Below are 23,682 nucleotides of genomic sequence, written 5' to 3'. Positions count from 1 at the left end.
TCAAAGTAGTTTATACCTTAAGTTGTGCATAAGAGGATAAGGGGGAAGGGGTGGAGTCATGCAAGGACAGCAGTTCCTGGTTCTAATCGAAGCCAGGCTTTCAAACTTATCATATGCAAAAGTTCAGGTGATTTACATCATCTTCTGGCCAGGAGGCCTGTTAACATTTTAAGAAACTTATTTTTCTCTAAAGGTGATTATTCCAAAGTCAGGTGATTATTCTAAAGTCAGGCGCCAGCCTCCAAAAAGCATTGGATAGAGTTGCATTCCTGTAGGGCAAAGGTGAGGTGGGCTCAATCAAGAAAAGAATTAACTCAAGCGTCCAAGGTTACAAACATTGAGGCTACTACTTACATTTCTATACACCCGTTATATCAATCAGTACACTGCCAAGGACACAGTAGGTAAGGGGTATGGAGACTTAGCAGCAAACATTGGCCCAATAAGTGAAAAACCCTTCACCAATACAATTTCTAATCAATCTTTTAACTACTCAAAAGAATCTGTGTTTAGACAATTTAGAACATCTCCTGCCTCTCACAGTTGGGAGGCTCTGAACAATCACATGTGGCCGGAAAAAACCTATTCAGGCAGGCTAGAGGACTTCCAAAGGAGTTTGTAGGTTGAAACACTGTCACACCCAGGAATTATTAACTGGAGCTGTAAGCTAACTCTTTTTTCAGAGAGAGGTAGTGGGGGACAGCCCCCCGTAAAGTCAGAGGTGTAGGTGAAAGCACAAAGCAGAAAGTAGGCAGACTCTGGTTTTGGGGGTAGATTGCTCGAGAATTTCCAGGGAGACTCCTGAGGCTTGATCCCGCCTTTGCGTATGCCAAGCCTCCTTCCTCATGACCTTTGCCAGGGACGGAGCTCGCTCCCCGCAGGAAATGGATGGGAAAACAGTGGAAACAGTGTCGGACTTTATTTTTTGAGGCTCCAAAATCACTGCAGATGGTGATTGCAGCCATGAAATTAAAGGACGCTTGCTCCTTGGAAGGAAAGTTATGACCAACCTAGATAGCATATTCAAAAGCAGAGACATTACTTTGCCAACAAAAGTCCGTCTAGTCAAGGCTATGGTTTTTCCGGTAGTCATGTATGAATGAATGTGAGAGTTGGACTGTGAAGAAAGCTGAGCGCCAAAGAATTGATGCTTTTGAACTGTGATGTTGGAGAAGACTCTTGAGAGTCCCTTGGACTGCAAAAGATGCAACCAGTCCATTCTAAGGGAGCTCAGTCCTGGGTGTTCTTTGGGAGGATTGATGCTGAAGCTAAAACTCCAGTACTTTGGCCACCTCATGTGAAGGGTTGACTCATTGGGAAAAGACCCTGATCCTGGGAGGGATTGGGGGCAGAAGGAGAAGGGGACGACAGAGGATGAGATGGCTGGATGGCATCACCAACTCAATGGACATGAGTTTGAGTAAGCTCCGGGAGTTGGTGATGGACAGGAAAGCCTGGCGTGCTGCGATTCATGGGGTCGCAAAGAGTCAGACACGACTGAGCGACTGAACTGAACTGAATATATATGTTCCAGTGCTGCTCTCTGTTTGTCCCGCCCCTCTCCCCACCGTGTCTGCAAGTCTGTTCTCTGTGTCTGCATCTCCGTTGCTGCCCCTTAGCTGTGGCAGGCGGGAGCTACTCTCTGTGGTGCCGGCTTCTCACTGCAGTGGCTTCCCTTGTTGCACAGCACGGGCTTAGTTGCCTCACGGCATGTGGAATCGTCCCAGACCAGGAATCAAACCATGTCCCCTGCGCTGACAGGTGGATCCTTAACCACTGGACCAGGACCACCAGGGAAGTCCAGGGAAACTGTCCTTATCTGGTGAGGCCCTCACCTGTCTCCCCAGGACATGGCCCTGGAGCCAGAAACCAGTGAAGCTTGGAGACCTCCAGAAGGTTCCAGTTACTCTGAGACTGCTCATGTGGGGTTCCAGACCAGCCCCAGTGTATTAAAGTAACGTGGAAACCTCGGGGGATGAGCAGACGTCCTCTGCCTCCCACGTCTTCTGTGACAGGTGAATGTGCCCAGTATTTACAAACCTTGTTGCAGGGTTGAAGTCCTCAGTTCAGGGGCACTTCTCACCGTCCTCTCACCCTGCCCCTGGATGTGTGAGTCTCGTAGCCGTAAAAACATTAACTTGTGTTAACAAAGGAAAATTGAGAATATTGTTGTCATTGAATTGGCTTCCCTGAAGTTCTTTCATTAATTGGGAGTTAAGTGACGTAGGTGATGACCCATGTCCATCCTTTGTCAGATATCTGTGGCTGATGTAGAGAGAAAACTGTCAGCTGTTTTTTTCTCTCATTTATATGCAGCACATGTTAGATCATGACAGCTTTCTCACCAATTGGGACTCAACTAAAACCTCTCAAAACCACAACTTGCATTCTTAGTGTTAACCATTAATTCAAAATGGGCATTCCTTGGAGAGCGTAGCATGGAAACATATACACTAGCTTATGTAAAATAGGTAGCCAGTGGGAATTTGCTGTATAACTCAGGGAACTCAAATCAGGGCTCTGTGACAACCTAGAGTGGGAGGTGGGAGGGAAGCTCAAGAGAGAGGGGACGTATGTATTCCTGTGGCTGATCCATGTGGATGTATGGCAGAAAGCAACATAGTACTGTGATTATCCTTCAATTAATAACAAATTTAAAAATAACTTTTTTAAATGTTCATTTCTAAAACTGCAGCCCAGGTGGCCAGTGATGATGGTAGTATCTTGTTGATACTACAGCGAGCACGCTTTGCTCTCCGTGGGCTGTTCTGAATGAGGCCCAGATCACTTTGCATCAGTCACCTTCAGAGATGGCCACAGAATTTTGGTCACAGGTCATCCATAAAAGGATTTTCTAGCTACAAGCTTGCTCATGACTGGGTTATAAACTCTGCAGACAAAGAACAAATCTCTGTTGGCCCTTGGGGCGCGATTCGAGACCCAGCTGTGCAATTCTGTGCTTGTTTGAAGTAAATGGGCCAACCTGGCTGGAAAGCATGTTAATATTTTAAATTTCTACATTAACAGCTGTACATGTGCCCAGAGGCTGGGGTGATGACCACCTTATATAATTACCCCCCCAAAAAAAGTGATAAGAATAAATAAATCCCAGCAAATTGGATTATCATTTGCAGCAGAATTGCCAGCAGAGGCAACAGAGAGAGCATCACCGATCTGTATTCCTACTCTGGCAAAGCAGTTGACACCTTCTCTTGGGAATTGCATGAATGGTGTTAATTCATGTTGGCTGGCCCTGTGTTTTGAAAATTGGCTGAAGGAGGACAACTGGCCTGACTAGCACAGGCCTGAACAGCAGACCTTGCCTCTGAATATTAATCCCCAAGAGTGCCCACTCGTGGAAGTTAAAAGTCACTTGACCTTAGTCTCTCCATTTTTGCAGAGAGGATTGTGACAGCGCTTTCATTTAACTTGGTACCCTTTGCCATTCAAGGAGCCTTCTGTACTTAATGGGTATTCTTTAGTCTCATAATATCCCTCTCGTAAGTACTGTCATCTTTGTGTAACATGTGAGGAAAGTGGAAGACAGGAGGTTAAAACGACCCTGCAAATTACACTATTGAAAAATCATCTGAAGAAGAGAAAGCAGATTTTAGAGTCTTCCAAACCCTTTTTGTTATCTTCATGAGTCCGGTAAGCAGGACATTAATTGATGTGTTGCTTTGCACATGATACATCATTCCTCATGAGACAGTTGCGAGGGAGAGAGGAGACCAGAGCAGTAACGTGGCTTGCTCAAGGCCACACAGCACATCAGCCTCAGAGCTGACCATATTAACCTTGGAATGATGATCTGGGGCTTCTTTTTTTTTTTTTGGCCTTTTCGCCAAACCTTGGCTGGACTTCTTTTCATAATGTTGCCTGATCGGGGTATCATGTATCATGGTAAGTAACTACTGGATTGTACAAATGCCAGAAAGTATCTTGTCTTTCACACAAGGCCCTCCCAAGAGGATATCCAAGTAGCGGAAATGGTCTCTAAAACTCTGTCTGATGACACAGTCCTCCACCCCAAGGTCATGATCTCCTCTCCTGCCCAGACAGTGGGCTGCCTGCCAGCAGTGTGCCTGGTGTAACTTGACACTCAGGGAGGATCTGATTTTAAACATCCTCCTCCTCTATGTGACAGGCTTATTTTCAGTAATAATCAGCTTATTTTCAGTAATAATCATGAAATGAAACAAGTAATAATAATGGCCAAGAAAGAAATACAATGAAATTTTTCTGATATTGAATTTCACATATATGATGCCTACAAAATTTTAATAAAATAGTAAAATGAAAAGGGAGAAAAATCACATCTATTAAATCTTTTTTTTAGCTCACTTAGCAGTTTGAACTTTGATATTTTGATTATAGTTAATATATTACAGTATGTCTCTATAAAGAAAACTGAGCACCAAAGAATTGATGCTTTTGAACTGTGGTGTTGGAGAGGACTCTTGAGAGTCCCTTGGACTGCAAAGAGATCCAACCAGTCCATTCTCAAGGAGATCAGCCCTGGGATTTCTTTGCAAGGAATGATGCTAAAGCTGAAACCCCAGTACTTTGGCCACCTCATGCGAAGAGTTGACTCATTGCAAAAGACTCTGATGCTGGGAGGGATTGGGGGCAGGAGGAGAAGGGGACGACAGAGGATGAGATGGCTGGATGGCATCACTGACTCGATGGACGTGAGTCTGGGTGAACTCCAGGAGTTGATGATGGACTGGGAGGCCTGGCATGCTGCGATTCATGGGGTCGCAAAAAGTCGGACACAACTGATCGACTGAACTAAACTGAACTGAATATATTACAGTACGTAAATGGCCAGTAAATATGTGGATCTTTGAATGTTTGTTGTTGTTCAGTTGCCCAGTCATGACTCTTTGCTGTAGACTCGTGGACTGTAGCAAACCAGGCTTCCCTATGCTTCAGTATATCCCAGAGTTCACTCAAACTCATATCCATCAAGTCAATGATGCCATCCAACCATCTCATCCTCTGTCACCCACTTCTCCTCCTGCCTGTGAATCTTAACAAAACTAAATGCAAAGGGTACAGTTTAGACAACTGCTGTTAGTGTCACTGACGTAACGTTTTCTTGATTTGTCCTTTAGTTTTAAGGCAAACATTTAACAATTTTGAAAGAATTTATTTCGGCTTGTAAAATATGAAAATTCAGTAAAAATATTTCACATAAGAAATCAATTCTGCACTCAACAATAAATGGTTCGTAGTTCTCACCACATTTCACTGTTTCCAATTTTTGACATAAAATTTCTTTAAGGGGTCTTGTGAGATGAAATAGAGTAACTCAGTTCTAGTTCTTAGTCTTGGCAACAACTGTGTTCTCATTGTTTATTTTGAATCTGCTGTAGAAATCTAGGAATTTGTGTAGTGCTGCAGGGGTTGGGGACACTGTGTGTCTTAGATGAGCTCTGCTGCTGCTACTAAGTCACTTCAGTCGTGTCCGACTCTATGCGACCCCATAGACGGCAGCCCACCAGGCTCCCCCGTCCCTGGGATTCTCCAGGCAAGAACACTGGAGTGGGTTGCCATTTCCTTCTCCAGTGCATGAAAGTGAAAAGTGAAAGTGAAGTCGCTCAGTTGTGTCCGACTCTTCGTGACCCCATGGACTGCAGCCTACCAGGCTCCTCCGTCCATGGGATTTAGATGAGCTCAAGTGCTTTTAAGCCCCAAAACTGGGCTTAGCTGAGTCCTGTGTGAGTCTGTGGGGGTGGGGGAGGGTTGGCGGGGAGCAGACTGTGACACCAACATTTTCCAAATTAGTTTCTACATAAAGTATGTTTATTAGAGGGTAAGAGATGGAACAGTACTCATTTGAAGCTTACATATACGTTGAATCTTAACAGCAAAGGCAGCAACTGTTTAGGTTTTAGGTCAACAAAGGATTTTTATCAGGATGGAGTGTTTTGTCCGATTTTGTTCGAATTGCTGGTGCACTGATAGTCAATAGATGGACCTTTGGCTAGTTTAATTTTTGTTCAGTTCTGTGCAGTTGCACTTGCTTATTACCTGTACCAAGTCCGACAGCGCCTAGAGCCCCACTGTGGGAACCCTACCGCTGCATACTTAGGCCCCCAAATCCTCATCTCAGTAGTTCCCCGTGTTTCCCACACTCTTGAAGTCTTAACATTCATCGTTCCTGCTCCCCTCTGGAAATTCTGCACAGCTCACAGAATTCGTGAATTTTTTTTCCCTTTCCTTGCAACCAGGGAGATCCCAGTGTTAGGGACCAGCCCCGGGGAACCTGGAAACATTCCCGCTCCAAACCCTTGCCCTCTGGATTTCACGCTTCCCCTCCAAAGAATCCACAAGCCTCTCCTTCCCTTCACCCACTTCCTGAGATCTTACTCTGATGTATGCATGCTGTGTGTATCTTGGGTCAGACACATACATTCAGAGAAGCAGACCCCCATCAGCACACTGCCCTGGGTGGGTGGCAGGGTGCCCATGTTTCACAGGACCCCCCACCAAGGATCCACACCCCTGAAAACACTTTCTGCCTTCTCCCCAGTCTCCCAGAGCTGTCCCAGAGCACCCACAGACATGACCCCAGGGTTCCTGGTCTCGACCTCTCAGAGGACCAGCCTGGTCAGACCTGCCCTTCAGCTGTTTGGTTCCGGCCGACATCAGGATTTGTGACAGCGGGGTCAGGAAACAGCACCAGACTCCAAGCATCTCTCAGTTGTAAATGAAACCTGATCCCATCATGAGCAAGAGATTGCCTGTCTGCCTAGCAATGAGATTGGCATTTAAAATTCAATATCAGAAAAGATATTGACGAGATTAAGGGCCTGAAGGAATTGATTTATGAGGAAAGACCCAAGGAATTAAATATGTATAGCCTGCTGTAATAGGATATTAGGCTCGGAGCACAATTTCATTTCTGTGATCCAGTAGTCCTGTTATCAGTCATCTGAATGGTGGGGCTCTCTCCGAGAGATGTTTCTCCCCTAGGGGTCACCAAGCCAGAGGTGGAGAGGGAGGTGCCTGGGTGGGTATACCCGGCCACAGTCTTCATCACCCTTGGGTCTTAAGGTAAATTGAAGTGCACTTTCATCCGCAGGGAAAAGCAGATGACATTTTTTAAATTTATTTATTTTTTATTTTTGACTGTTCTGGGTCTCTGAGGCTGCCCAGGCTTTCTCTAGCTGCGGCTAGCAGGGACTGCTCTTTTTCGTGGTGTGCAGGCTTCTCATTGCAGAGGCTTCTCTTGTGGAGCCCAGGCTCTCGGGTGCGTGGGTCACTAGATGTGGCGCCTGGGCTTTGCTGCTGCATGGCAAGTGTGATCTTCCCAGACCAGGGACTGAACCCATGTCCCCCACCTTGGCAGGCGGATTCTCACCCACTGTACCACCAGGGAAGTCCAAAGCCAGTGACATTTTAAACTAGAATAAATTTTGAGTAGTCTTATGTCAGAGAAGGCAATGGCACCCCACTCCAGTACGTTTGCCTGGAAAATCCCATCGAAGGAGGAGCGTGGTGGGCTGCAGTCCATGGGGTCACTAAGAGTCGGACACGACTGAGCGACTTCACTTTGACTTTTCACTTTCATGCATTGGAGAAGGAAATGGCAACCCACTCCAGTGTTCTTGCCTGGAGAATCCCAGGGACGGGGGAGCCTGGTGGGCTGCCGTCTATGGGGTCACACAGAGTCAGACACGACTGAAGTGACTTAGCAGCAGCATCTCATGTGACCCCAAAAATTCAAGCTAGTTCAATTCCATCCTTTTTTTTTCTTCTCCCAAGGAGAAAAGTGAACGTTATAGGTGCCAGGTGGTAAATGACTGTCCTTCCCCTGAGCGGGGTTTCTCTCTTTTGTCAGGAATGCTGTTAGTTGTGTCTACCTTCAGGCAGAGCCTTGTGTGTGATTGGCGGTCACTGTCAGTGTGTATCTACCTCGTGGCATAAGTTCATGTGACTTTGCCACCACTGTAAATTTAGAAAGTGCTCCACCACCACCATGAAAGACACAAAATCAGTGTTCTATTTAGGGATCCTCTCGGTTTTACACCAAGCACCACCTCCATGCCCCAGCAGCTCACCAGTCCTGCCAAAGATTCCTGAGGTATCACAGTTCTGTGAGCGTCACCTTATCATTCGACTCATTGGAAAAGACCCCGATGCTGGGAAATATTGAGGGCGGGAGGAGAAGGGGGCGACAGAGGATGAGATGGTTGGATGGCATCATCGACCCAATGGATGTGAGTTTGAGCAAACTCCAGAACATAGAGGACAGGGGAGCCTGGCGTGCTGCAGACCATGGGGTCGCAAAGTGTCAGACACGACTGAGTGAGTCAACAAACAACAGCTCATCATCAGACGTTGCTGGTGTACTTCCTACCGTGAATTTGCACCATAGTCCATGATTTTCATGGGATCTAACTTTATACTATCTTTTAGTTATATAGACTTCACTTTAGTGACGAAAGTATAAAACGTAAGCAAGAAAGACAAGGAGAGAGTTACAGTTTTTAAAGGAAAGTGAAATTTACCATACTGCTCACAAAGGGTGCATGAAAAGCATGTCCCACAAGGTACAAAAACGGCCTCACTCGTAAGTGGAAAATGGTGAAAGCCTAGGTGGAAGGCCTTGCTGCTGCTGCTGCTAAGTCGCTTCAGTCGTGTCCAACTATGCGACCTCATAGATGGAAGCCCACCAGGCTCCCCCGTCCCTGGGATTCTCCAGGCAAGAACACTGGAATGGGGTGCCATTGCCTTCTCCGGGAAGTCCTTGCTAGGAGGGTTTTAAACCTCGCATGTCCTCATTTCCCTCTCATATTAAGGGTTTGATGTGGTTGCCAGGGTAAAAAGTGCAGTTTGAAGCAGGGAAATTGAGTTGGGCAAGCGGTAGGTCTTTGCAAGACACCATGGCTTCAGGTCCATGACTTAACCTTTGGGCGCCCATGATTCGCCCATCTATAAAAATGGAAATGTGACCTCACTTATTCTGGGGCTCCAAATAACATTTGTAATGCACTTTGAATTTGTCAGAGAGAAAGACCCATTACACACCGAAGTCTACATCCCCAAAGAGCATTACAAATGATCCTATTAAATCAGTGGCCTGGAAACATCAAGATGTGTCAGGTACTGCATTTATTTACCTGTTATTGTCCGCCCGAGTGTTTGCACTTGATTGGCATATGGATAATTGTCTAATTGGAACAGAGTCAGTTGTAACCACCAAAAGATGTAATAGTGCATCTGTTTAATGCCACACTCTCCGCTGTTAAATTAAAATTATGCTGCAGTCAGCCAGTCCAACCGAAAGGCTCTTCTGATTAAGTTCTTGCTACCTGTGAACTTCTGTAATTGAGGCACTTTGGTACTTAAAAATTCAAACCGGAAAGAACATTATACAGTTTCATAAATTTGAAGAGAAAAAAGACCCAGAAAGCCTGACTTAAATTATCTAGTTGCAGGCTATCTCATTGTTTTTATAGGGCATCTAGTCAAATATGGAATAGCAGTTCTGAATTACCACTGTTTTGAATACATAAATATTAGGTTCATGAGTTGATGTTTGATAAACAAAAGAAACGGTTTGAAAGAATGCAAACAGTACTCTAGGGCTGTGTTGATTTTGTTTTTCCTAGTGGCGGTTTTGGTTTATTTGTTTGCTTTCCGGTGGGACATGGGGAAGAAATTACATAATTATAAATTCACTGATTAGGCTTCCTTAGACTTTGAAGAAATATTCCCCTATAGCTTCAGGACAGCATCTATTACTTCCAGAGTAATGAATCAGAATGCCTTTCGTGGAACTGCTGTTTCCCTCTGAAGCTTTCATATATCCATATGTCTGGAACAATAAGTTACCCAGTGATAGATCAAGTAGTTACTGAGCTTGTTTTAGTTTGGTGTGTGTGTGTGTGGTTTTTTCCTTTGTTTTGTTTTTTGCTAGATTATGGCTTAATCTCATAGAATTGGGTGAACCAGAGCAAATATTCATTTACCTCTTTACTCATTCATTCATTCAGCACCTACTGTATGTTAGAGGTAACCCAGTTATGGCTTCTGCCCTTGGTGGATGTAGTCTAGCTGGGGAGATTCCTATGAACTGTAATAAGTCATATAAAAGTGCTTTGGGAAGATGAAAGAAAACTAGCTTTGCTTGGATGAATGGAGGGGGTCTTTATTGAGGAGGAACCCCAAAACTGCTGCAAATAGTTGTGCAAGCTTTGCCCCGAGCAGGACAACAGGCCAGATGGGTGAATGGGGATGAGAATAAGGCCCTGCTCCACTGCCCAACCCTGTGCCTTAGTGAGGGGCGTTGTCTGGCTAGAGGGTGCAGCTCTTTTCTACATTATAAGTCATCAAATGATTTGATTTTAGCCTGAAAGCATGCTTTAAGTTGACTTAAATGTTCATTGCAACACTGTTTACAATAGGCAGGACATGGAAGCAACCTTAATGTTCATCAACAGATGAATGGATCAAGAAGTTGTGGTACATATACACAATGGAATACTACTCAGTCATGAAAAGGAACAAAATTGGGTTGTTTGTAGTGATGTGGATGAACCTAGAGTCTGTAATTCAGAGTGAAGTAAGTCAGAAGAAAGAAAATATCATATATTACTGCACATATATGGAATCCGCAAAAACGGGTCAGTTCAGTCCAGTCCAATGTGTCTGACTCTATGCTACCCCATTGCCTGCAGCACTCCAGGCTTCCAGTCCATCACCAACTCCCAGAGCCTACACGAACTCATGTCCATCGAATCAGTGATGCCATCCAACCATCTCATCCTCTGTCGTCCCCTTCTCCTCCCACCTTCAAACTTTCCCAGCTTCAGGGTCTTTTCCAATGAGTCAGTTCTTCCCATCAGGTAGCCAAAGTATTGGAGTTTCAGCTTCAGCATCAGTCCTTCCAATGAATATTCATGACTGATTTCCTTTAGGATGGACCGGTTGGATCTCCTTGCAGTCCAAGGGACTCTCAAGAGTCTTCTCCAACACCACAGTTCAAAAGCATCAATTCTTTGGCGCTCAGCTTTCTTTATGGTCCAACTCTCACATCCATACATGACTACTGGAAAAACCATATCTTTGACTAGATGGACCTTTGTCGGCAAAGTAATGTCTCTGATTTTTATGAAGAATGGCACAGATGAGCCTTTTTGTGTGGCAGGAATAGAGACACAGCCGTAGAGAACAGACATGTGGTCCCAGGCGGGGGAGGGGAGGCTGGGGCAAACTTAGAGACTAGCATTGACGTATGCACACTGTGTGTGTGTGTGTGTTCAATCAGTAAGTCGTGTCCAACTCTTTGAGACCTCATGGGCTGCAGCATACCAGGCTTCCCTGCCCTTCACCATCTCCTGGAGTTTGCTTAAATTTATGTCCATTGAATCAGTGATGCTATCTAACCATCACATCCTCTACTGCCCTCTTCTCCTTTTGCCTTCAATCTTCCCCAGCATCAGGGTCTTTTCCAGTGAGTCGGCTCTTCGGATCAGGTGGCCAAAGTATTAGAACTTCAGGATCAGTTCTTCCAGTGAATACTTAGGGTTGATTTCCTTTGGAATTGACTGGTTAGATCTCCTTGCAGTCCAAGGGACCTTCAAGAGTCTTCTCCAGCACCAAAAGCATCAGTTCTTCAGAGCTTTATATCTGTCAACTTGTCATATCCATCTTTATGGCTCATCAATTCTTCAGCCTTCTTTATGGTCCAACTGTCGTATCCATACATGTCCACTGGAAAAACCATAGCTTTGGCTATATGGATCTTTGTCAGCAAAGCGATGTCTCTGCTTTTTAATATGCTGTCTAGGTTTGCTATAGCTTTCCTTCCAAGGAGCAAGCATTTTTTAATTTCATGGCTGCAGTCACCATCTGCAGTGATTTTGGAGCCCAAGAAAATAAAATCTGTCACTGTTTCTACTTTTTCCCCTTCTGTTTGCCATGTACTGATGGGACCAGATGTCATGATCTTAGTTTTTTGAACGTTGAGTTTTAAGCCAGCTTTTTCACTCTCCTCTTTCACCTTCATCAAGAGGCTCTTTAGTTTGTATTCACTTTCTGCCATTAGAATAGTATCATCTGCATATCTGAGGTTGTTGATATTTCTCCCAGCAGTCCTGATTCCAGCTTGAGATTCATCCAGTGCAGCATTTTGCATCATGTACTCTGCATGTAAGTTAAATAAACAGGGTGACAATATACAGCCTTGTCATACTCCTTTCCCAGTTTTGAAGCAGTCCATTGTTCCATGTCTGGTTCTAACTCTTGCTTCTCGACCCTCACACAGGTTTCTGAGGAGACAGGTAAGGTGGTCTGATACTTCCATCTATTTAAAAATTTTCCACAGTTGTGATCCATGCAAAGACTTTTGCATAGTCAATGAAGCAAAAGTAGATGTTTTTCTGGAATTCTCTGGCTTTTTCTATGATCCAACAGATGTTGGCAATTTGATCTCTGGTTTTTCTGCCTTTTCTAAACCCAAGTTATACATGTGGAAGTAAAGCCTAAAATCACAGGGGATCAGAGAAAGTATGAGATGATTTTAAAAGATGAAGAATCTTGATATTATTAGACTGACAGATATTAGAAAGCTAGGTAATGTGAAGTGTGGACACAGTAACTCATCCAGCACTGGTGAGTGGGCAGACTGTATAGCCATTCTGTAAAGCCGCTTTGGCAGTGAAATCCTCAAGCGTGTCCTGTGAACCAGCAGATCCACTGCTGGATACACACCAGGGAAAGTATCCCACAGGTCCGGAGGGACAAGCACCAGAGTCTCCCACTGTAGCCCTGACAGGGGGCAAGAAATGGGGGTAATCTGAGTGGGCTTCACTGGGAGAGCGAAATAGGTATAACTGGGTGGACATGCCCCATAGACTATTACGCAGCCACCAGAGGCAGTAGTTAGAGATATATGCATATCAACATGGTTATCTTAAAAGAATAGCGCTTTGTAAAAAACATAGTAAACATGAAATATGGCACAGCCACTTACATGCAATTGCATACTCACACGACAACAGTATATATTTTGGAAAAACACATTCAAATAAAAGAGAAACCATTGAAAATGGTTGCCTGCATATGAGAAGAGAAGGAAATGCAGATGATTCCTTGGAATCACACTTTTTGATTTAAAGAATTAAATTGGAATTACAATTTAAATTAAAAAGCGTGATTCCACGTAAGAGTGAGAAAAGATAGATGCTAACCTGGGGAAGTGAGGTCCAAGGAAGGGAGTGTGTGTATGTGCACGCGTGCACGTGTGCACACACAGTCATGTTTTGAATGAAGCAGTGTTGTAACGTGTGGCTGAAATGGCAGACTCCAGTAGGGTTCTCGCTTGCCCTCTGATTTATTCACAGTGTTGGTAATGATAACTGAGAGTTGTGTCTGGGTAGTTTTCCTCTTTGTTGTTTCCTCAATGTTATTTAAGTTCATTTGCTTTTTTTTTTTCTTATTATTACTACAGCAGTGTCTGCTCCTTACAGACTTCCCAGAAAATTATAAGCCAGACTAACAGAAGGATCCACAAACCTACTCACCCGCAGACTCTATCCAGATCCTTTTCTGTTTTGCAAAATTCAGTGAACCCCTCATGCAGGGAACAGTATGTTGAGTTTCTCCTGTGTCCAGAGACATTTGTGTAACTTCATTTTTAATGGCTGCCTGGTTTTCCATTGTCCAGGGGCGCCATCCTTAGCGTGGCCAGCCCCCTTCAGCCAGACATCAGTTGTTTCTCTAAGTTTTGCTACTTCGCTTACAGCAGTGAGTGAACAGGAGCTGTTGAAGATAATTCCCTGTCCTCTATTCGGCTCATTTTGAAAGGAGGTTTCAGGATTGGATTCGAAATTGTCTAATGACACAAAAAATCCACTCAGCATCATGGAAGTCAGAGCACCAGATCCCTTCAGAACCATTCTGGGGCTGGTCGTGAATGAGAATAAGGAAACAGGATCATTCCCCACCGTTTGGAAAGGGCCATTTTCGTTACCTGTCATGGTGCCAAAGTACAATACGGCCCTCTGGTTTCTGCGCTGTAATCAATTGGTACCCATTAAACCACATCACGTCTAAAGGGAGCCCGCGTGGGCTGTGTGTATTGCCTCATATGGGCAGTGTATGATCGGGGCAGGTGGTGAAATAAGAGGCACTGAGTGTTTTCAAAACTGCAGGGAAATCACTGTTTATGTTTAAATCTATATCCCGCACCAGGTGAGGGGCCAGGACAAGCAAGCCCGGGGGTTAAGACACAGTGTGTTTTTCTGAGCACTTCCTGTCTTCAACATACCCCCTAAACTAGCGGATTTGAAGATCTGATTTAATCCTTCCAGTTGGTAGGTTTAAGCACCGGGAATCCAGTGCCATTGTTTATTCCAGCCTTGGTAGTTCAGAACCAGCCAGGCAGCTCTGCAGCCAGCTTGTCAAGCCCCAGAAGCAGCAGCCTTGGCGTGGAGATGGCTACGCACTGACATTTCCATGTCATTAGGGCACCACTTGTTTTGTGCGGGAGCAGAAGAAACACACATTTGTCTTTGCAAACTAGCCCTCTGTTGTCAAGAAGCTCTGAATAGACACACTGTTTCCAGGGCCTGTTTGGAAGCTCTTGAATGTGTTCTCCAGCCTGTGTCTATATTAACAGAGAACCGCGTTACAGAGAATTAGTGCTGGGTAGCCGCATCCTCCTGGCAGGCCAGGTGAGCCTCTGCGTGAGTTACAGTTGATGGGGGCAAGGACCGCTCAAGCTTCCAGCAATACCATCAGTGCCTTGCTTCCAAATAGCAGTGCAGGCCATAGCTGAGTGTTTTGACAGCTTATATCAGCAGTTTTCTCTGCTGATATATTGATTGCTGTTTGGACCTGAGTCCTGCTGATCTAATAAAACATCACCGTCATAACAGAGAAAGTAAAAGTCTCGTTTGTGGTCCCAACCACCTGGCGAAACGGCTTTACAGAGCTACTCTAAAGCTAGCTGTAGGGTCCAGTGTAAACTGATGTAACCTTGGACATGGACTAATTATTTTAAGTGTTGTGTTTTTTTTTTAATCTCTTCAGCTATCAATATTTTTGTTTCTTACCATGATTCTGCATTTCGTTTCCTCGCTTCTTGTTGCAACAAACGTTTGGAACAATTGACTAAAGGGTTTAAAACAACAGACAAGTTACAGCCCAAGGAAACAGAAGTTTTATTAGACAGATAGTCCCCAAGACACAGGCAGGAGTCATAGTCCTCTCACAATACCTCCTGTCTTCCCCCTTTTTATACTTCCTGTCTCCTCCTTTGCTTGTGCCCTGTGCAAAATAGGGCTTGTACCCACCACCAGTCAATGAAAGGGAATGCAAATAGGCATAGGCTCAAGGCTGATGGACACTCTCAAGTTATATAACAGCAGGTCCTGTTGTGTATGTCTTCTCATAATTGAGTCTGTTACAATCAGATGCATATATGTGTAGAATATTCATGAGCCTTTAATGGACTCCTAGCTGCCTAAGGTTACTAGAGGAGGCCCCTGTGGTTAGTTTGTATCCCCTGTGTGCTAGGGCACATGTTCAGGAGGTGGAAAAGTCTCTGTGGTAATTTTGTAGCACGTCTGTGAGCTCTCCTGGTTGCCTCTGGGATGGGGTTTAGAGATCAGCTTTCATCCTTTCCTGCTAGGGCACCCCTGGTTGCTCATGCCTAACTTCCTACCTAACATGCATTATTTTTATAAATGTGCATCTGTTCAAAGGCAAACAAAGGTGCCTTCACAGACACTGACACAAGCATTGTGCATCAGTGTCACCAACAGCCTGAGACTGTGGCATTAACTGCATGCTCGTTACCCTATGTAGGGGGTGAAATGCGCATTTTAAAAAGTCAACTGAAGTCCAGATTACACTTTAAGGCGTGTACAAAATTTTTTTCTTGTGTTTTGGAATGGATGTTCTGATTATCTTAAAATATTCCAGTTGGCCTTCTATCTTATTGTAAACATCCTTTAATTTCACAGCAATTGCTGACCATCCAGGAGGAGTTGAACAACAAAAAGTCAGAACTGGAGCAAGCAAAGGAAGAGCAGTCACACACACAAGCATTACTCAAAGTTCTCCAGGAACAAGTAAGTGAAAGCCACAGCTCCGACCCGCGAATCAGTTCAAACACAGACACACGCTTCCCCGTGTTTGACGCATATGCAAGCATTGGATGAAGTTAATCTGCAGTAGGATTATCCTGGACCATCCCAACCTCCCAGCTTTGCTGCGTGGGATTATTAATCTTATCTCCAGCATCTCTGTTCTCACTTTGGTACCTCTTAGGCCATCCAAGCCTCCCAGCGATCTGTGAAACTTTCTTCCAGAAGACAAATGAATTTTGATTAAATTTTAAAACATTGGAGATGCAGATAAATTTCAGAGCAAGCAGCTAGTTTCATCTTAAGTCTAATCGTGAGGAAAATGAGTTTAGCATAGCCCATGGTCCTCCTGCAGACATCTGAATAAAAAGGACTGATTCATAGCAACATTAAAAAAAAAAAAAAAAAACCCACAAAACTCTCCCCTGTACATCAGGACACTTATCTAGCCAGGGTGAGCAACAGACCTTTTATCCGAAGTTTGTAAATCTGATCATTTCATCCTGGCTTTCTCTGATACTAAAGTGTGGCCTGACATTGATAAGTGGATTTGAAAGTATTGTCTTACAGCAGGGTAAGATGGATTGCTTGGCAGCTGAGTGAAATCTAAGCCCCGTTATCTACACAGGAGAAGCCAGGCAAGTTCCTGAAATACTTTCCTATTTCTGGCCTTCACAGGCTGCCCATGAAGTAATGAATGGCAAATGGAAGGGGAAAAAAAATCACATGTAGTAGCCCCAACCCTTTGGGGGTAGTCAAATTTAGATTGCTTTAAAATTTTCACTTACCATGATATATGAGGAGGTCCTTTGTACAACATAAATCACTTCAAAAGTGATTTAAAAAAAAAAAACCTATGAAGTTGGGGAAGTATGACCTAGCCCACTGTGACTCAGTCACTGTACAAATGATTTTTTAATGGTTTGAAACCAAGAAAATACATTTTCAGTCACTTTCCTCTACAAGTATCAGTGAATTGTGAGAGAACCTTGAAGGTGTTGGATAGTTTATAAGCTTTTTTAGCTTTGGAGGAAAATCCTTTCTTAAACTAATCATTATCTTTATATGATTAAGACAATAACAGACTGAGTCTGACTGTGTATGATTTTGGAGAAGTTAGATTGAACTGGGAAATATTGATGACTAAATTCACAGTGACCTGCTGTCTAAGAGACCTGCAGTCTTTCTTCTGTCCTGTTCTTTCTTCCTTTGCATTATGAAAAAGCTTCCAAAAAATTGGAGCACATTTGGTCCAGATTTGCACCTGATCAAACATGCACGTCCCTGAGCTTTGTTGTTTTGTGTTTTCTCTCTCTGTCTCTTTGATTTACTGGGATGAGGGGGGTGAATTCCTCTTCCTCTAAAGGACTCCAGTCCTTTATGTTGATGTGAAGTCCAAACCCGAGTCATAAAAATAGACGCTAAGTTTTGCAGATCACATTGCTATATCCTTGTCATGACACGCGTTTTTAAAGAGCAGTGAGCACACAGAAGCTGTGGTGAAGCATCACACTTCATTCTCCATTCCTTAAAAAAAAAGGATAAATGGGTAACATGAAAGAGATTCAGAACAACTGAAATCATTGAAGACCTAGGAAGTATGACTGGAGAGGAAGCATTTTAAAATCTGCTGTGCTAATGGGATGGCTCTTTTTCAAGCAAAGACCCCAAGAATACATAAGTCTAAGAGGGCCCATCGGCTGCTGTTTTCTCAAGAGCCCCTCAGCTGGTGCCCCCATCTGTCATCTTAGAGACGAGAGCAGGCAGTGGACATATTCCTTCTGCCATACTCCGTATCGCCACCACCACACACCCACACACGCACGTACAATTAGAAGCACACCTACCTCTGCATGGGCTTCCCTGGTGGCTCAGATGGTAAAGAATCTGCCTGCGATGCAGGAGACCCGGGTTCAGTCCCTGGGTTGGGAAGATCCTCTGGAGAAGGTCATGGCAACCCACTCCAGTATTCTTGCCTGGAGAATTCCATGGACAGCGGAGCCTGGAAGGCTACAGTCCATGAGGTCACAAAGAGCTGGACACGATTGAGCAACTAACACTCACTTTTCGACACCCTGTACTTAAGCCCAGGTGTCCTCGGACACGATGCCAACCTCTCCATCTCGAGGGGAGCAGCAGCTCCAGAGGGGACAGAGGGTAGGCTGGTGAGGACGGAGAGGCCAGCCCACCGCCCCAGGCAAGGAGGACACATGTGGATCCCACAGCAGAGAGCAGGCAAATGGGGAGTGAGATCTCACACACACACGGCAGAGTGAGGGTAACACAAAGCAGGACAATGGAATTTATTTAAACAGAAGAAGGAGAGCAATGGGTATGTTTGTGCTGGGAAACATGTGAAGGTGGGACAGGGCTTTAAATAGAGTCCATTCCTTCCACTGAAAAACAGCAAAACCTTCTTCTGAGCCAGCCCCACTCTTAACTCCTGGAAGCGTGAGTTGCAAGGCGGGAGAAGCCGTGAGGGAGATGGTGAGGGTCGCCCATGGAAAGAAAACTCTCAGATCGGAAAGCAGGGGTTTTGAAGTCCCTTCGTGCCCTGACCAGCTGGGCTTCCTGTTGCCGAGGTACACTTGGCTTCTCACGTTTGACACACGTTGCCCGCGCTCCCTCATCCTGGTGTGCAGAAACATCCGTGGTGCCACCCTGAGGACCCCTGGACAGAATGTCTCTTTCTCAAGTGCGATGATGTGGAAATGAGCCTTCTTCGGCTCCACGGTTCCGCAGTCTGCTGCCCCGTCCTCAGCCCCTTCATGTCGCCACGGCTTTGGCAGAGCCCTGCTCTTGGCTTGGAGAGTGGGTGCCTTTCTTGCTGAGAGTTTGAGATCGCCTTGCAAAAACCAAAAAAGCTTTCCTTCTGACATGTACATAGAACCCAAAAGAACCAACATCTGAGTCACACATGTTGGTGGTGCATTTATTTTCTTTCAAACTTTAAGCATTTATATCGCACTGTGAGTGCTTTATTTTAGGCATTAAAAAAAGAGAGTGCTGAAGATGCTGCTTCCTAAGCGCAATAAGCCAGGAAGAAATGCCAGCAGACAGCTGCAAGGCTGCTCACCTCTGCCCTTGTTCTTTGTCTCCACGTGTTTGCTTCAAGTCAGGCTGGAATAAAAACGCCAATTAAAGGTTTCCGGGAAATCTCCCGGTAACTGATTACTCCTAAGCCTTCTGAGAGAGAACAGAGAGAAGGGCATTTTCAGATGTGCACTGTTAAAAGTCTCAGCTTTGCTTCTAATGCCTCGGTGACCAAGGAGCCGAGGTCCCATTTCTTCCTTTCCAAAAAGCAGCAGAGCATCTTCCTCTAGGCCTCCAGAAATCACGTCAGTCATTCGAATAGGTTCTCTAGGAGGACGAGTACAGTAGCGCTGCAGCGCATTAAAGCGACTGAAAATACATCACTCTCGAATAATCATTAGTATAACATCATTTAGCTGGCGGCAACTTGCAAACACTGCAGGGTTTAAATTAATAGCAATACAACGAGGAAATGAAATCATTTATTATTCTTAAGAACCAATTTTATACATTTTATGCCTATGAAACTGCTTTCTAATCTTATTATTTAAAAAGAATGGCCAAGGCCCATTTATTTTTTTGCCAGCCATCAAGTTTCATAAAATATTGGCCTCAAACTGGTTTCAGTAAGACTCGTTAGAATTATGTGCTCCTTCTGTTTTTTTTCTTGTTGGAAGTTTTCTGAAGTGTAGCTTCAGATAAATCAGGGTCAACAGGATGTTATGCACTTAATAGATATGCTTGCTTATTCATTTGGGTTTTTGTTCTGTTTTTGTTTTCTCTTTAAACCTGCAGTTGAAGGGTACCAAGGAGTTGGTCGAGACCAATGGCCACAGCCACGAGGACACAAATGTAGGTACCCCGAATCTGACGTTTGCTTTTTTTGCTTGGTGTTGATTAAATGCTCATGAGAAGGTGGCACTTTTTAACACAAAGGAAGTCAGAAACCCTGCCTCTCAGTAGCTTATGAAGATGACCCGTGTGTGGTTTGGCAATAAAATAGGGTAAGTCCTATTAGCTTAGGTTACCAAATGTCAGCGTAGAAGTACTTGAGCTGATCTGTGTCATAAAAGTTCCAATCTCAATGAATTCATTCGAGCCCTTTATGTTTTGAAAGCTGTAAACTAATGTGGTGTTGGGATGGCAAATGGAATGAGACCCAGCAGGATAATAAGTTGTATATTGCATGTGTATTTGTTAGGTTTGCCTGGCTGTGAAGATGGTAGTGAAATGATTGTGATAGCCATCACAGTGAAATGCTTGCTGTGCTGAAGAGGGTTCAAAGCAAACTCCTTCTCCCAGAAAAACCCCTGAATGTGTACCTCCCTCTGTCTCTGACCCAGATCAGTAGCGTGGTGCCGTCCTTCCTCTTGAGAGAGGCTAATGGTACCCGATCCCACTTGGCACCCAGCTTCTTTCTCCTTAGTAGTCAAATACCCTCTTTACCTTGTAAGTTCTTTAGTCTCAGATGAAGCAGTACGCCATGGAGATCATTGTCTCTCCACATGTTTGATGATTTTGTTTGTGCCTTTTCTGAAATCTCTTTGATGTCTGTCTGTATCTGACTGGCCTCATCACAGAACATGCTTACTGAGCAGTTCTCTTCACGTAACAGAGAGTCAGACATGGTAATGAATGCCTGATTAAGCTGGAGCTGGGAGAAATTACACATCTCGTGTTCACTCTTGTTTTAATTATATACAGCAGAGAGCCTGACATTCAGAGTACCAAAGAGTCCCTCTTGATAACTTCTGTTACTCCCAAACAGATATTTGACATATGATGCTTTTTGAGAACCTACTGTGTGCGTGGGGCTCTGCTCAGTCCCGGAGGGGTGGTTACAAAGAAATATAAGGCTTGCCGTCTGCCCTCAAAAACCTACAACAAAAGACTGATGAGCTAAGGAACACGCGGGCAGGCAACACACAAGATGAGACACGTGTGCAGGAAGGTGAGGTGGACGTGATGTGATGTGGTTTGAAATCCCGACTTTGCTGCTTACTCGCTATGTCAGCTTAACCTGTTCCTAAACCCCTCTGAGCTTCATTTGCAAAATTATCTACAAAGCCTACCTCAAAAAACTCACAATGATACAATAAGCTAAGGCACATGGGAACCTTAAGATGTGGTTGTTATGGCTTCTCCGTAATGGATAATCAAGCATGACCTCCTGGAAAGTTAGGGAAGGAAGCCGTTCACCCAGAGCTCTCCACAGGCAACAGTGAGGCCTAAGCAGCGTTTGTCTTCACCCTCCAGTGTCTGATTACTCCATCCCTACCTGAAAACGCTTTTTCAGGATCCTGTCTTCCAGGGACACATTGCTGCTATGTTTCAGAATTTTTGCGTGCACCACTCCCTGCCTCCCCAGAGTCAGCCCCTCCGTGCCTTTCGAGGAAGCTGCTGTCTAATCCAATAAGCCAGGCAAAGTGGCAGTGTGCCTCACCCTCCTGATCTGTAAAATGGGGTGATAGCACCTCCCTCTCCTTCCTTAAGGTTTACTGTGGGAAGCAAATGCGATACTTGATACGGAATCACTAAGTGACTGTGAGGTTCTAACCTCACACTAGGACGTTGTTAAGATTCTGAACTCATCTGCTGATGGCATTAAACAGGATGATGCATGGGAAGACAGGCCTGACACAATGTCTAGTCTGTAAGCTCTTTCTTATGATATGTCTAAAGACGTTTATTATTGAATGGAAAGAGTGAAAAGAGATCATCTTTAAGGTCTGATGTCCTCTCTAAAGGAAAGTTTTAATGTTTAAAAGTACCTCTAGGTACTTCCCTGGCAGTCCAGTCGTTAAGACTGCGCTTCCAATACAGGGAGTGCATGTTTGATCCCTGGTCAGGGAATTAAGATCCCACATGCCATGAGGCATGGCCAAAAAATTAAAAAAATTATGAAAAAAAAAATTTTTAAACCTCTCTAGAATCCATGACATGTGCTTTGTAATCAACCACCAAAAACCACCATTGAGAGATGTTATTCGTGCACGCCGAGTAGGAGGGAGGAGCAAGACCTTGCTGGGGGGAGACAGGGGGGAGAGATTCGCAGACTGATGGAGCTGGTAGCAATGGCTTGCCTTCTCTGTCACTGGGCAGAGGGCTAGGCTGGTTTCTGCAGCCCTAAGAATTGCCTGTTTACTCAGGTGTCTCCCTGTAGGTGGATTGTTCCCTTGCCTTTCTCTTTTCCGTCATGCTGTCTCCTTTAGGCAGCTTCTCCAGCACCTCTTCCAGGCTGTGGTGCAAGATGAGAAACAAAACGTAGTTATTTGGGCCACACATTCAGAGCACTAGCAAAATAGTTTAAGTTGTTTTTTTTTTAATATCTGTGTGTCATCTGAAGTTTTCACTCTGTGGTCAGACTGAGAAGGTTTGCATCCACTTTGATCACTGACTAGCCATGTGACCAGAACCAGTAATTAGACCTCTTAGAACTTCACCTTCCTCGTCTAGAAGTGACCTATGCAAAACGCTATATATAAACACCCGGCCCAGCGTACCTTCTCAACAGGTATCAATTCCCGTTTCATGCATCAGTATCAGCAGTATTTAATACAGTAGGCAGTGCTTTGACATGCTGAATTTTAATGTGGATCATGAGGTTTAAAGCTTCTGGCCCAGAGGTTATTGACTAAGGCATATAGATTTTTTTTTTCAACCATCATTATTCACATGCAAGGACAAGAACTTTGTACATTTATCATTTATTAATAATATATAGTAGACTGGCACTGGCTTTGCTGGATATTCTTGTGAGATTAACAGTTGCTTCCTTAAAACAATATATTTTATTAGAAAAGGAGCTTTGTATGAAACTGGAAAATCACAGAAAAGAATACAAAGGTAGGTAGTAAGGCTTCCCTGGTGGCTCAGTGGTAAAGAATCCACCTGCCAAGCAGGAAACGGGTTCAGTCTCTGGGTTGGGAAGATCCCCTGGAGAAGGAAATGGCAACCCACTTCTGTATTCTTGTCTGGGAAATCCCATGGACAGAGGAGCCCGGTGGACTGCAGTCCATGGAGTCGAAAAAGAGTTGGACACGAGAGAGTGACTAGACAACACACAGAGGTTAGAGAAAAAGATCTCATTACTCAGAAATAGTCACTATCAGTATTTTATTTTAGTTCTTCTCAATCACATGCATGTATATGATCAGAGGGGAAAAACCATTAAAAAAAGGAATAAGAAATAAATATGATTTCATAGTGTCTTGTGTTTTATACCTTTCTGATTTCTCATTATATCATGAATATTTTTCATGTCAACAAATGTTCCTCAAAAGCATGGTTCTTAATGGCTGTAGAATGGAGACATGAACTAATTGAACTGCATGCCTAATGTGTTAGGCTTTTAACTTCTTATTTTTTTAACATTATTTTTTTAACATTATAAAAAATGCCATGATTTACACGTCCATAAATCTTGGTCTGCATTGCTCCTGTTTGTTTCTGGAGGATTCTGTACATTAGAAGTCTGGCAGGGAGATTCAGACCTCATAGAACTGCTGGGCATTCAGAATGTTAGGGTGGGAGCTTCCCTCGT

General features: G+C 44.3%; 1 protein-coding gene across 10 annotated transcripts in view; it reads left to right on the top strand.

Annotated features, from left to right (window-relative positions):
* ENOX1 (ecto-NOX disulfide-thiol exchanger 1) overlaps positions 1 to 23,682 on the top strand; it is a 513,658-nt gene that overhangs the window by 424,265 nt on the left and 65,711 nt on the right. For all 10 annotated transcript variants that reach the window (XM_086328859.1, XM_086328858.1, XM_086328857.1 and 7 more), the window contains 2 exons: positions 15,984 to 16,091; positions 19,935 to 19,991. In XM_086328859.1, coding sequence (XP_086184985.1) covers positions 15,984 to 16,091; positions 19,935 to 19,991 — 165 coding nt within the window. The remainder of the gene's footprint in view (positions 1 to 15,983; positions 16,092 to 19,934; positions 19,992 to 23,682) is intronic.

Source organism: Bos grunniens, chromosome 12 (genome assembly GCF_055505025.1).
Source record: "Bos grunniens cultivar Pamir isolate PY7600 chromosome 12, Bosgru_T2T1.0, whole genome shotgun sequence".
NCBI lineage: Eukaryota > Metazoa > Chordata > Mammalia > Artiodactyla > Bovidae > Bos > Bos grunniens.
Note: the sequence above shows the minus strand (reverse complement) of the source record. Positions and strands in the feature narration are given on the sequence as shown.